Source organism: Chinchilla lanigera, unplaced genomic scaffold, assembly GCF_000276665.1.
Source record: "Chinchilla lanigera isolate Chin_1 unplaced genomic scaffold, ChiLan1.0 scaffold00018, whole genome shotgun sequence".
NCBI classification, from domain to species: domain Eukaryota; kingdom Metazoa; phylum Chordata; class Mammalia; order Rodentia; family Chinchillidae; genus Chinchilla; species Chinchilla lanigera.
In genome coordinates, this window is record NW_004955419.1 from 6,877,676 (window position 1) to 6,893,356 (window position 15,681).

General features: G+C 37.7%; 1 protein-coding gene across 2 annotated transcripts in view; it reads right to left on the reverse strand.

The window, feature by feature from the left end:
- Cntrl (centriolin) overlaps positions 1 to 14,791 on the reverse strand; it is a 77,942-nt gene extending 63,151 nt beyond the window's left edge. The window contains exons 1-6 of one of the 2 annotated variants that reach the window (XM_005382575.2): positions 14,683 to 14,786; positions 8,611 to 8,861; positions 7,935 to 8,065; positions 4,874 to 5,004; positions 3,152 to 3,293; positions 1,134 to 1,320 (exon numbers count right to left, since the gene is read on the reverse strand). In XM_005382575.2, coding sequence (XP_005382632.1) covers positions 1,134 to 1,320; positions 3,152 to 3,293; positions 4,874 to 5,004; positions 7,935 to 8,065; positions 8,611 to 8,830 — 811 coding nt within the window. In that variant the 5' untranslated portion in view covers positions 8,831 to 8,861; positions 14,683 to 14,786. Of the gene's footprint in view, positions 1 to 1,133; positions 1,321 to 3,151; positions 3,294 to 4,873; positions 5,005 to 7,934; positions 8,066 to 8,610; positions 8,862 to 14,682 lie in introns of both variants that reach the window. The other variant, XM_013513187.1, reaches the window with a different exon arrangement.
- Between the last annotated feature and the right edge of the window lie 890 nt (positions 14,792 to 15,681).

Below are 15,681 nucleotides of genomic sequence, written 5' to 3' on the forward strand. Positions count from 1 at the left end.
GACTTTCAGATTAGGGATGATGAACTGTATCTCTAGTCCAGATCTCACTGAACACCAACCTTACATTTCTAACTCTACTTGTCTGTCTCACATGTTCAAACTCAGTATTTCCCCCTCCAAAAAAACCTGTGAACTTGTGGGCATGGTGGTGCATACTAGTGATCCCAGCATTCTGGGGGCAAAGGTAGAGAGAGTACTGTAAGTTCAAGGCCAGCATGGGCTACACAGTGAATTCAAGGCCAGCTTGAACTACATAGTAAGGTCCTGCTCAAAATTGAAATAACCCTGAATTCTCTCATTTTTATAAATTATATCATCCACTAGCCATTTAAGCTAGAACCCTGGAAATTATCCAATTCTTTAGAAAGTGCTGCTGATTATATCTTTAAACTTTATCCTGCTAGTTTTCATTTCCACATCTAAAATTTAAGTATAGGTAACTTCTAGCCTGGGTTACTGATATGGTCTCCAAAAGGCTCTTTCATCACCACTTTGTGCTGGTCCCAGTCACTGTCCACTCCACATCAAAAATGGTCTCCTTAATTTATAAATGACATCATGTCAATGGCTTAACACAGCACGTGGAATAAAATCGAAACCCCAAAGCCCTGTCATCTCAAAACTCCCTATTTCTCCAAAATTTTTCTTGTGCTTCCCTCTGGTCATACTGATCTTTCAGTTCCTTGAACTCAGCAGGGTCTTAATAATCTTTAAATGTTCCTCCCTCTTCCTCAGCGCCATTCTTCACATGACTAACCCTTTCATCTCTCTGCCTTCAGCTTAAATGTCACCTGCTCAGCGAGCCATTCCTTTACACTATACTACAAAGAGGGCTCCCCTCTGGTGCTTCACCTTGGTTTACTTGCTTTCTGTCTGTCTTCTCCACAAAAACAAGCGGCATGAAGGCCAACACCGTACGTCTTACTTACTACTATTTCCTTAGTGCCATGTACAGAGCTTGGTGCACAGTATATTCAGTAAATATTTAACTTATTAATTGATTTATACTACCATTTTCCTTGAAAGTTTTTAGAGCATTATTAAGTTTATGATACAGTATAGTTTTCTAGATAATTTCTGAAAATAAATGCCTTCCTCATTCAAATTCAGATTTTTAAAAAGTGTCATCTTACCCAAACTGAATCTCTCAAAAGCCTCCTGTCGATCCTGAGTAGTTACCGGCTGACCTTCCAAACTTTCCAGTGAACGGAGGTGGAAAATTATAAACTGGAGGTAATGAGGAAGGGTCACAACTGGATTTTCAATGAGGACCAGAGAAGTCAAATCTTGAAGTGGTTTCAACTTGCTTACATCATGGAGCTGAAATGATATGACAGTAATGTTGGTATAATTCACTTTAAAAATCATAAACTATCTACAGAAAGGAATAAATCAGGGAAATTGCTGTAAACATGGCAAGAAACCATTCATGAAAACCATTCCTCAAAAGTAGTGATATGAAGGAGGAACAGAAAGGGAACAAATGAGCACGCAGTGTGCCAGGACAGTATTGAGCATTTTTAGTACCATTTGATTTGTGACTCCTCACAAGCACCTGTAATAAAAATATCGTCTTAATTTTATAGTTAAGAAACAGGTTTAAAGAGGGTAAGTGACATGTCTAAGGCTCAGAGCCTCTAAGTAAAATGAAACAGGATTTGAAATCAAGCCTTTGTCACTCTAAATCTATGTCTTTTCATATTGATTGCACACAGTGAGAACTAAAAGATTACAGTAAATCTTCAGATAAATGAGTTATAAATGATGATCAGTACACACAAGGATAGGTAGATGCCCACATTTTAAAACAGGAATCTTATGTTTATTAAAAAAAGGATTTAAAAAAGTTGAGGAACACTACTGCAAACAGTTAATACTAATAACCCTTTTCTCCCAAGTGCACATGCCTCAGTCTTTATGATGCCAAAGTCAAATATAAACTGGGATGAGAATGTCATAAATAAATAAATAAATAAATATTTCTTGAACGATTTTTTTTCTATCGCTCAGCTGACACTGAGTACTACTTAAAGATCAACTACTAAGGATTAATTACTACTTTGAGGAATATTTGTGACAAATTTAAGGTTCAAAGTTACCTCTTCCAATGAGCCCACAAGCTTCAAGCACTCCAAGGTGATTCTGTACAACACGACATGGGGCTTGGGCTCTGAGGCTCTGGGGCTCTCATGATGAAAGAATAGAGTTATCGTGTCAAAACTTTGAGTATGAAACAAAAAGTATAGACACTGTTTATAATACAGCATTAAATAAATATTGCTTATTATTGGGCTCATGATTGAATGTTTAAAAAACTATAGCTTTAGACTTACATAGTGTTTTAAAGTTTTAAAAGCATTTTCATACATATCATTTAATCTAAGCCTTATAATACTTCTGGCAAAGGAAAAAATAAACAAGTTATTTACTGTACTTCAATTTAAACAGTGAGTTTTATAGAGATAGAAGTTAAAGAAGGCAAGTCTAGGCCCATATTTCAAGTTACAGCTTTCATTTTCTATTCTATGACGAATATTTATTAAATTATAGCATGATTTTTCCAATTTTAATACACATTTAAATAAATCAATGTATTTACTTAGAAAATTATTGAACAGCTAACTATAAATAAATATTAGGAAAAAAATCATAAATTATGCTCCAGAGGAAAATATGTATCATTAACCAATTATGTGATAACAAAATTGCTCTACTACAAAAAGCTAGTGATCAACTCCCTTTAACACCCAGAGCTATAATCAAGATTAATTCATAAGTCTGAGAACTTTACTGTACAGTAATTTTGTCAGGAAAAAGAACTCTACTATCCATTCAGTAATATGGATTCTGGCACAGCTGTGGCTTTGTACAAGAGACCTGACTTCTCTGAGGTTTTACTTGTAAAATGGCAATAAGGACTCTAAAATGATAAATGTGAAAATGTGAACAGATCAACTCTTAGTTATTATGGAATCTATACAATATGAGAACTTCCAGTATTTAATTACTGTAGAAAATTCTGGGTTTTATCAGAATTTGGTCTTTGGTGAGTGGACTAATAAGAAATTCCATTTTAAAAAAAATCTTAGGTGTTTCAGTCAACAAATTTTAAAAGTTGAAAAACAAATTCTTGCTATTTTGAATAACTTACCGATGATATTTTGTTGCCTTTTAGATTGAGGACTCGCAAAGATTTCAATTTCTTCCCTAGCCATATGGGAATATGCTCAATTTCATTTCCTGCAAGGTTTAGCTTTTGCAGATTACAGAGATTTTCTATGCCTTCAATTTTGCTAGAAACCAAAGGACAAAAGTCAAAGTTAGTGAAAAATAATGATGAAGTCCTTCTATTCTCATTGTCCTAGCCATGGTCCCATGTAAGGTTAGTTTTCACAACTTTCATTTATCAATCCTTCTCATAAATGAGAAGGGCTAAAAAAAATTTTAGCAGAACAGGTAAACTGCCAACCCTTTAGCACCAAGTCCAGCAATCCCAACAATCTTATCAGTTGAAGATCCCATAACATAGATGAGTATGTCCATAGCAATCTTCCTGTTGCTGTGAAAGGTACTAGCAGACAGTCAAGGGAAACTAGAAAACTCAATAGTACATGCTGTGCTATGTCCTACAGTCCTGCCCAAGATTATCACAGAAAGTTACATTACCCTAGCAAGGTATGGAAGGGCTTCAAATTATACTGTGCTGGGGCTGGGGATTTAGCTCAGCGGCACAGCACCTGCCTGGCAATCGCAAGGTCGTGAGTTCAATTCCCCGTACCAGAAAACAACAACAACAACAACAACAAAAAACGAATTATACTGTGCTTATCAGTACAAGTATGTAAATCAGAAAATTTCAATTACTATAACATTTATTACCCATAATAATAAATTTACAGTGATAAAAATTTTTTGAGGGGCTGGGGATTTAGCTCAGTGGCAAAGCGCCTGCCTGGCAAGCGCAAGGTCGTGAGTTTGGTTCCCGGTGCCAGAGAAAAACAAAAACAAAAACAAAAACAAAAATTTGTTTTGAAGTTACTAGCAATTTAATTGTTAATTTAATTTCTTGATCAATTTCCTACATAGGGCAAAATTTCTAAGTTTCTCCATTTTCATTTTCATAATACTAAAATTATTTTCATCAAGATTATTTTTTATACAAATTTTATATCATGACTTTGATAAATTACATTTTATTTCCATTTTACTTTTGTTTTATTGGAACTTCTGCAACTGCTAGTTGTTTGGTTTTGACTTGCTGGCCATCATACTTATAAAGTCTGACTTCAGGAGAAGCATATACACACGTAATATTTCTAAGATCTGCCACAGCAGGTGTAGCTCAAAGATAGACTGCATGTTCAGCACCCGGGGGGCCGAGAGCTTAAACTCTAACATCAAAAAGACAATAACAAAACATAAAGATTTTCAAAATTTTATTATTCATCATTTTGTCTATCATGAATTTGAAATAAGATTAAGAGCATATTTCTTGTAGCGATGAGAAAAGAATGTTAATAAAGATCAAGTGAGTTGGAATATCACTGAGATCAAAACATTCTGCTTCACATCAGTGTTCTTTACACAATAAAGCAATAAGTCTTAAACTCCCTACCAAAAATGGAATGAAGATAAAACTTGGTACTCAAAAAACATATCTGCATCTTCAGTAAGCCACATTAAAAAATATCATTCTGTATGTAAGCAACGCCAAGACATAAAATAGTTATCCAACATGAAGGGCCAGCCAATCAATGGATAAGGACCAACACATCTGCTTTTCAAAAGACTCCTACATTATTAAATAGGGGTAGAACTACAACTACTGTAACAAAAGAGACCCTGCAATGCTCCCTAAAGAAGTATTACTCACCTGATTTTGTTGTATGATAAGTTGAGTTCTTGTAATTTTAACAGCTTGTCCACCTTCTCAATCTTTTCTATTAAATTATAGCTGAGATTCAGCACTTCAAGCTTAACACATTTTTCCAAATTCTCGATATACTACTCGGAAACAAATGAGTAAACACTTTATACAACAGATACCTGGATATACAAGCACATTTAAGTATCTACGTCATGGGCTGCTGTGATCAGCCATCCAAGAATAATAAACCTTCATTGCTTTCTTAGACAATCCTCATGCAGCTCTCCTTGACCACAACTAACAACTCTTCACCAAACCTTCCTTGTTTCACAGTGGACAATAACATTTTCCATATACTAAGCAGCTCAGACTATCTAACAAGATTTCTCCAGCTATTATTCCCTCTACCTCAACTTTTCTGTGCTGCTCTCTCTTCTGTATAATCAATAAACCTTCTAACACATCGATGTATTCAAATAGTTCTCTCCAAAACTATCATCTATTTATCCATTCCACAAACACTTATCAACATGGATTATGTGCCAGGAGCTGTTCTAGGTGTAGAAAATACAGTGGTGAATAAAGAAAACAAAGTTTTTTTTCTATTTGCAGAGACAGACAATAAGCAAATAGGCAAACAAGATATTCACACAGTAAATAGAATTAACAAGAAAATAAAGACAATATCTTGTAATAGAATGCAAGGCAAACAGTGTCTGTTGTATACACTGCTGCACCACTACTGCCAAGGAGCCAGTTGGGTAAACATCTGAGGACACATAATATCAAGCTGAGGAAAAAAATGCAGGGGCCCTAGAAGAATGAACTTGGTGGGTTTGAGAAACAAGAAATATTTTTTAAACTGCCAAATCCACTGATTTCCAAGTTTATCTTATTTGACTATCCTGTGACATTCTTGTGTCATCTATTTCTGCCTGAATTTCTCTCTCCTTTATCCTCCTCTCATCATGCTTCGGGACCTTCTTGTCCAAGAGGTCCTCCAGGCTTTTTCACGGGATTGGCCTCGCCTGTTCATGTTCTCTGATTGTCCTGTTTCTCTTCTTAGTCCTAGGTGTTCTTCACACCAGGCCCTGAATACTCAGAGGCTGGAAGTTCAACTTATTTACCTTTGTATCCACCTCCACAGTCTGACATAAACCTGGCATATAATACCACACAGTCTTTATTAATTTGACATTTCCTTTTTGCAACTTCTAAAACACCAGTATGTTTCCTTTTTTCTTTGAATTCTACAAGGCCTGAATATATCCCAGCAACAATTTCAAACAAAACAAAAACTCAAGTCCCCACATCCTCTTCCCAAACCCCATTGTGAGAAACTACACTCACTGTGAAGGGGCTGGTGTGCATAGTATCCAGCTCTTTCTATTCAATTACATCATACATAAACAGAATTTTTTTTTTTTTTTTTTTTTTTTGGTTTTTCTCCGGTACCGGGAACCAAACTCACGACCTTGCGCTTGCCAGGCAGGCGCTTTTGCCGCTGAGCTAAATCCCCAGCCCCCACAATTTTTAAAAATATTTTGAGACATGCTAAATAAATGCTTTAGAATTTTATTTTCTCTGAAACAACTGTGGACATTTTTCCATGTTAACATACTGAGCTTTAAATCACACATTAAAAAATCATAATATTTCATGATATGTTGTAGTATTTAGCCAATCTCCTATTGACATTTAATTATTTCCATTTTTTTCTATTTAAACAATGCTTAATAAAAAATACCATAGTGAGACTTTTGCACATGTGCAAATAGTATCTGTAGGACAGACATCAAGGAATAGAATTTCTGTATCAATGATATAAATTCAGTGAGTATAAACTTAATTACTAGATCAAAGAATAAGCACATTTAAATTTCTGATAAATACAACCACCAACCTAAAATGCTACCTCAATTTACATGTCCATAAGAAAATAAGTTTACCCATTTTCCATGCCTTCTTGAACACAGAAATAATCATCTTAAATCTTGTCCATTAGATGCAGGTGAAAATTATTCTCAAACTATTATTTCACATTTCTTTGATATTAATGAAATGAACATTTTCATGTTAATACTGATCATTTACAGTACTTTTTGAGCTGTGTATTCATGTCTGTTGCACATTTCCATTATGTTATCTCTCTTCTGCTATTACTGAATTGTAGAACTCTTTATATTATGTGAATACTATTACAGATATTATAAATACTACCTGCCAGATTTTTACTTTTAACTTGCAAAAATATGCCTTTCATTAAACACTAAATGTTTATGGAAGTTAAATCTATCAGTATTTTTCCTTGTGGTATTATTCCTAGGGGTTAGTGTTTGCCTAGGATAGCCTTCCCTACTGTAATATTTTAAAAATATTCTATATTCTTTTCTAATACTTTATAGTATTTTCTGTTGGTTAGTTCTCTTGTTCTATTTTTATTTAGCTTTTCAGATTTCTAGAATTAATTTTTGTGAATAATGTGGTAGAATCTTAAGTTTCATTTTCCAATTAAAAAACTAAGCTATTACAATGTATTCATGCTTTATAGTTATGAAGAAAGTAATGATCACCCTAAAGCAAGGACAGCAAACTTTCTATGTAGAGGCCAGATAATAAATATTTTTTGGCTTTGTGGACCATACAGTCTCTGTGACACTTTTACTAAGCTTTTCTACTACTTTGCATAAACAGCCACAAACAATAAATAAATAAATATGGCTATGTTCCAATAAAGCTTCAGTTATAAACCAATCTTACCTGCAAGCTGTAGCTTATCAATCTCTTTTCTAGAGATAATCAAAAATATATAGAATACTGACTAAGAGAGAATTATGAATTTGGAGATATTCTTTTTTCACTGGAAATAATAAAAAGTCTATACAAATTAGGTAAAACAGAATAAAATCAAGGTCTTGTTTTTTTCTCTCTCTTTTTTTTTTTTTTGGTATTTTTAAAGCACAAGAAAATTAAAAGGCAAAAGATTTATACGATCTGAAGAGAAACCAGAGTACAACACAAGAAATTTAAAATCAATGTGTATACTCAGAAATTGTTGAAAACCTACCCTGAATTTCTTGCCACCATCTTTAGAAAGTGAAAGGTTCAGCGATTTTACCAAGGCCAAATTGTCCTGTTTAGTGAGTTTTTTAATGAGGGCCTCTGTAATATATCGGATTCCTACATGTGAATCAGGTGCTGAAATTACAGAAATAGATTATTATCAGTAGAGGGAGACATGAATATAAAAAAATCATTTTGATACTGTACAACAAAAAGGTTCATGCATACAAATGTAAAAAAAGAAAAGTTATCTACTTCTAATCACAATACCTTACTAATTTTTTACTTCACATATTTCATAATGATATTATATTGTATACATTTAGCTTTATGCTAAATGTTTCATATTTTAAAATTTTAATTTTTATATAAACCTTGATATAAAAATTATTAATATTCTAGTTTATGAAAAATTATTTGCACAAGCTCTTACAACTTCCATGGAAAATAAAGCTTCCTCTTTCTGGAAACTCCCTTCCCCTAACTGGCTCAGAAATCTTCACCCTTACCCCAAAACCTCAGTCTTCTCACTGTTCTTATATAATTTCTGTCAATAAAAACATCACTTCTACTTAGCATCAGGATGGGTGTTACCTTAGGACCAAAAATATAAGCTCAATATTTTCCATTTCTACCTAAGCATATGTGGTCAGACAAATTATGAGATTAAAAAGTAATACCTTTCTGGTCTTGACAGTCCAACAGCACACTGTTTTTGCTTGTACCCTTGACTTCCTCACACCACTGTCCTTCAGAATGCAAAGATAAAATCTCAGATCCAATTAAAGGTGAAAGTGACCTAGATCTCATATTGGACGTAAGAGATGATGGATTAGGAGAGTGAGATGATGGTGACATGTTTGTTTTGGAGAACTTTTGATGTAGAGAACCCTTCTTCATTGTAAGAATGCAGCCAGGTGACCATCAATACCTGCAAGAGTTTTCACTATATTTAGCAAGGTTCATTCTTCTAGAGTGATTAAGTTATTTCTAGAGCTGCAAAGAGAATTGCCCTCCAAACCCTAGCCAAAGTAACTCCATTTTGTGATTCTCTCCCCTCATCTAGCTGTCCAGTGGGCCCGGTAGCAGCTGCCTTGGTTGTGTGCCAGACAGACTGCAGCACAAGGACCCACTGCGACTAGATAGTACTTGGTGAGATTGGCAGAGTTTCCTGATAAGGCTGGAATGTGAGCAAAGCACACACAACTTTCCCCAAGGACCCTTCTTGCTTTTGCTGTTTTAATTGGAGCCCTACAAAACCATCAGTTTAATACAGGGGGATTGGTGACTTCAGTAGGGCTACAGGCTACAAGTGGTCCACCTCTCTGTAAAAAGCCCCTAATAAACTCACTTACTCACCAAGCTGGACTTGTCACAGTCATTCTTTAGACTGTCAGCTCCTTCTCAATTCAAAGACTGATGTTTCTTTTACATCCCTCCAAGAAGCTTACACAGTAAGGGCTTTCAAGACTACAAAGTAGCAAACTCAGAGGCCAGAAATGTCAGGACCTATACTCTTCAACACTGATGAAGCAGACATTATTTCAGTCATTGCTGATCACTGTGCCATGGGAAAAGGAGACCTGGGGGGGGGGGTCTAGTTCTGACACATGCTCCAGCCAGAAGGGTTGTTACTTCTATTCTCAGTTTATCAGACTAAACTGTGTTTTCTCCCTCTGCTCGTTTTAAGGAGAGCTGGGGATTGAATATAGAGCTTTCACACTGAGATACAACCCCAGCTCTTTTTTCATTTTTTATTTTGAGATAGGATCTTACTAACTTGCTAAGTTGTCCTGGGTGGGTTCAAACTTACAATCCTCCTGCCTTAGCCTCCAGAGTGCTAAGAGTACAGGGTACACCACCACACTCAGATGATAACATGCTTTTCTTGCAGTGTATCATATATAAAGTGCACAAATCCTAAGTGTACAACTCCACGAATTTCTACCCAGTGAACACAAGCTATATATAACCAGTATTCACATCAGGAAACAACATGACCAGAGCCCCCAAAACCTTCTCATGCCCCTTCTTCCAGTCACTAACACCCATACACGGATAATCAATATGCTGACTTCCCACACCAGAGGGTTTTAAATTACAGTATTTTAAAACTTTATGGAAGAAATCATATGGTATCTTTCATATATCTCCTTTTGTTAAAAATCACGAAATTCATTCATGTTTGTATCATCCTGTATGAAGACATGTGATCACTTCAAACTCTGATGTCTACTATTCCTTATGTACAAAGCCAATTTTATCAAGGTTTAGGTCTTCAAGACCTAAATAAAGCATTTACTGATGAAAGAGACCTTGGTGAAATTCCTTTATTTCTCATGCCTGAGATAGGATAGACAAAATATAAGATAGACAGAAATGAAACAAGAAAATCATAAGTAAAAACTGTACTCTGTAAGAAGACTACACCTTTCAGCAATAGCTGCAGTCACTCAAGCCAGCCCCATGCCAACACTGCTTGGCTAGATTTACACCTCTTCCTTATCAGACCTGTTACTCAAAGGCCATAAATTGGCCCAATTAAGAAAGTAAACAAAAGGTTGAGCAAATTCAGAGAATTTTAAATCACCTATTTTAAAAAAAAATGCCTGCTAACAGGCTGGTGCCATTTTCGGGAGGGTGCGGGTAGGCACTTTTTCTCCTAATTTTTCACCTCCTTGAGAAAAGTATAAATGTATTCAGTTCCAAACTGAAATGTGTCTCATTTCTCTGAGCACCCATCCCTCCTTCTTTAATGTGTACTACATTCTCTGTCTTCGCCTAATAAACCCTACTCATGTCTCTCTTTGGGACATCCTGAAAATTCTTTCTTGTGCCCAGTCAGTAAGTCTGCCACAGCAGAATAGGTGAAGTCTGGGAAACTGTCAGACCCAGCCTGGTGAAATATGAGAAAATTAAGGTTCAGAATGGTAAATGACTTGATTAGTCACCATGCTAACAATATTAAAGATGAAAATAAGTTTTTCTCTCAAATTGTTATGTCAAATCACATTATTAACACATTCTTGTCAGCTTAAACCACCAGTGGTACATACATGACTATCCCATCAGGACAGTCCCAATGGATGGTACAAACCTACCAATGGAACAGTCATGCATGTGTGGCCCTGTCATGAATGTGTTAACCCACTAGAATACAAGCTCTATGAAAGTAGAAATACTATTCAGTGATGTATTCCAGGCCTAGAAAGATACACAATTCTTGAGTAAAGTAGCATTAACAATGATCCTATATTTGCTCAGTATCTGTAATGTACCCTACTCTTGCTGCTTAAAATGTGAAAACAAAGTATAAATTGTTGGGGAGGGGGTTAGTGAAATATAACATTAACCACTTAACAGTTTACCTGAGCATTACTCAGGCAGCGTGTTTGTTTATAAACTAGCCAAAACTTCACTCAGGCAGGTGTTATTTCAACCACCTGCTTCCTGTACTGAATAGATTTGATAAAACTGTCATTTTTATATTTCCTGTTATATTACCTTACAAAAATTAATGAAAAATATGCAATTTTTGGTCATTCTGTATTTAAATAATTGGACTGGTAAGTGGTTAAATTAAAGTACTTTTCAACATAAGAATGTGAAATACACATGTAAAAACAAATTTGGCTTGAAGCTGCCTATTAAAACAATTCATGAATGGAAACCAGAAAATTTTATACAAAGATAGGATCAATGAAATCAAAACACAGATAACTGCTTGAAAAAAACAAAAATCTACTATAATTTTTTAAAGTCGATTATTATTTCACAGATATAAATTACAATATGGCCAAATGCCTCGCTTTATATCTTCCTTCACTGCTAACTTATCTACATCTGTACTTCTTCTTAAACTGCTAACTTATCTACATCTGTACTTCTTCTTTCATTTTTTCCATATGTATTTACCCTTATGAGTCAGAACCACCACTGGAACCACCAATCCCCTCCCATACAATTTGCATAACTGTTATTTATGTCCTGGCCACAAGACTTTTGGTCCTCATTTCCAAGTGTATTAAAACTTTTACAGCTATACTATTCTTCCATGGAAAAAGTCTGTAATACTATTGATTCTATGCTAAGCTGATCCACTATTCTTCTAAACAAGAATAATTCAAATTCCAGAAGAGCTAAGTGGCACGGATTTAGGTAAAATTTTAATTAACAATGAGTAAAATGGAATAATGAATGATAAACAGTATTTTCATAATGGCCAAAAAAACCCCCACAAAACAACCAAATAAACCAAAAACAAAAACAAAAGAGGGGAAGGACAGGGCCCAGTCTCACTTTTAAATGTCCTTGTCCATGTCATGATAGATTATATAAAAGTAGAATAATAGTATGCTACAGAAATAGTTTTGAAATTACTTAGGTTTTTAAAAAGCATCAACATGTTTTTATGCAATGTCATTAATGTATATCCTGCATCTTAGTCTTCTCTTTAAATTATAAAAATAATGAACTATTCAGAGTTTCTCCCTCCACTGTCTGAGGTTCTCTATTATATCTCCTAGGCTAATCATTTAGAGTTAAATAAAATATATTAAAATGGATTTCAGAAACCTGGAGGAATTCTTTACTTTTATGATCTGGAATATAAAAAATAAGTGAGGATTTCAAAAATCACAATGCATTTCCAGATTCTCTTCTTGGGTTGCCATAGCTCCTGCAAATCTTGAACAACAAACATCACATAGGACAGCTACCTAGTGAGCCAGGACTAAGGATTTCAGTGTTTGAGAATGGCTGGCAAGGACTACAGACTGGAGGTATTAAATCTTGAATAACAATTTTAAGGGACAAATGGGGACGTAGCTTGACCCTAAGATGCAGTTTCCAACACCAACAAAGACCAAGCAATGGAAAAGAAAAGAAAGCTGAGGTACGGTTAGAATGACTAAAGGAGCAAAATACAGAAAACAAGCAACAGATGTCTAGAGCTGGAGGCACATTTTAAAGGCCTACAGGATGGTTTATACAGCAAGAGCAGGGCCTGGAAACACCGTGGTAATCAGAATCATACGACCAGGCTACAAAATTCTATTTATCCTACCACCCACAAACCCAGATACTTGCTCTGCTCTATCTAGCCATCTACCAAAGATTAGTAGACTTAGCCAACTCTACCTTTATCCGGCCTTCCCTAGCTTTCCACCTTCTTTACTGATCTCCAGTTGAGAGGGATCTCAATCATCCCCAAACCTTTCATCTCTCCCTATGCACCACCCTCATATATAAACACCACTTTCACCATTTCCCTTGCACTACTTTCCTAGCCCTTTCCTCATATCTCAGTACTTTCCTTCCAATTCTAATTCATCCCATACCCTCGGATCCACTGAAATACTCTTACTCCTTAACTTTTTCGAGTCCTGTCAAATATTCAAATTTCCATTCCTCTTCTAACCCACAACTCTTCTCTCTGAAGTCAACTCCCTAGTCTGTGCTGCTCACTTCTGCTTCTCTTCCTTTCTCATCCCATTCCATTCCATTTTCATCCCATTCAAGTTTCCCCACAAAAATCTATCCCATTCCTCTAATACCTCTCCCAATTCTCTATAGTTTTAGAAGCCCATCCCAACACTTCTATATCCATCCCAAACTACCATCTTCCCAAACTACTCATCCCTCTTCATCCCAACAAATACTCTGACCTACAGTCTTTACTCTCTACTCAAATATACTAAAACTTCCACCCACTTTTCTATATGCCAACCTGCCTACTTGCCCTTCTGTTGTAACATCCTGGCCTGAGTCCTTCTCTGTCCCATTAAAACCCTAGTTTCCTCTCTCCCATTTCTCTCATTCTACTCAGACATCTGAAAACCTAAATCCAATCACTTTCCATTATTATTTCCATTATTATTTCCATTATTACTTATCCAATTTCATGAAGCAGCTTTTATGTGTCAAGAACTGTGCTTGACTCTAAAAAAGTCAAGAAGTTGGTCTTTCTACACTTGAGATGCACAAAAGGATTATATCTCCTTAATAGGTACAGTCTAGGCACAAGTAGTCCCTTTTATAAACATTTATGCAATTGGAATTGTGAAACTACCTAATTTTTGGCCTCTCCAGATTTTTTGGTATATGTGCTGCAAAGTGAGCACTCTCTTTTCAGGTTGTAACCTACAAGAAGCAGGGACTTTGTTTTTCAATGGACAAATATTTGTTGACTGAAGGATCATGCTAAATACTCTTAAAGACATTATCAACCAAATCCTCACAGATGCTGTGTAAGATCAGAATTATTACCCTCATTTACAAAACAAGTGGTAATGTATTGTTAGCAATCAAGAGCTTGGATTCCGAAACTGGACAGACTGAACTCAAACTCAATTCAGATTCAAGCCCTCCACTTTACTTCCAAGTGACAGGCTATTATTTTTACAGATGCAGAAAGACATGCCGCCTCCCGTCTTTCCCCGCGTCCTGTGTCCCCCGGGATGCGACCCACAGGACACCGGCCCCCATCCCTCCCCCCCCCGGCGCGGGACCCGCTCCCCACCTCCACGGCTCCCCACCCGCGGGCCGGCCGCTCCTCCCGCCCACCCCACTCCCTGCCCGTCCCGGGCCCTCCCATCCGTCCCGTCCAATCCCATTCCCGGCACACGCCCCCGCCGCGATCCATCCCCAGCCGGCCCACCCCACGCTTGGTCCAGGCCTTTCCGCCTTTGCCGCCAACCCCCGCCGCCCGGCGCGGATGCCGCAGGACAGCCTCGCCTGGACTGGGCTCTCACCGCCTAAGACCCCAGCCGAGCAACCCCGCGGGGCGAGGCGAGGCGGAAGCGCGCGAGTTCTTCCCTCAGGCGCCCGGCGTCACGGCGGCCATTTTGTTGTGTTGTGCCGGTTGCCCAGCGGCCGCGGCGCTTTGGGCGGGGCCTGTACAAGTCACGCCCCCCAGAGCCGGTGGGCGTGGCCTCGTGTGGCGCTTCCCGCCGATTTTGCCGCCCTCAGGCTGGCGCGAGAGGTCGGGGCTCCTGGACTGCAGAGCCTTCTGCGGCGCAAGCCCGGCGTGCTTGGACCCCTTGATCCTCGGCTCGCGACGCTGGCAGCCTTGGGGTGCGGCTTCATCTCTTGAGGCTCGGTTTCCTACGGTATCCGCCGGCACGACTGTTCCCTTCGCTAAGAGGACCCGAGGGACTGACACAGCACCGTCCCCAGCTCAAGATTGTGTGTCTAGCGGGACGCTTCTTGAAGGGCTGCTTTCGAGAATTGTCCTCAGGGGTTCTGGGAGCAAGACCAGACCGATGGCTGCGCGTTCGAGGCCAGCCTGGGCTACAGAGTGAGCCCCTGTGTCAGAAAAAAAAAAATAAAAGTACCTACGGAGGCTTCATTTGGGTCTATCAGAAGTGCTGCGTACCAGTGCATTTGTGCCACAGCTCTTTGAAGAGAATCCAGCAGATACTTTGCAGGATGTCGGGGAAATAACAACTTTCACTCCAGCCTCTCATTTCCGTACTTTACCCAGGACCGTGGTGCCATCAAAGAGGCTGCTCTCACTTCAGAAACCTCCAGTGCAATCGCTACTTCACCTTTATTATAATCCTCTAATCTTAACTGGATGCGTGAGACAAAAAGCCACATCCTAGCACAACTCTTACCTTCCTTAGTGCCCTCCACATCACCTCAGTCATTCCAGCTCTTGCATTCCCTTCATTGCTACAGTAAATTTATAGTCCATGGTCCATTTTTTAGACACCATTTCAGAAATTCCTCTGCTTTGCCTCAGTTTCTTC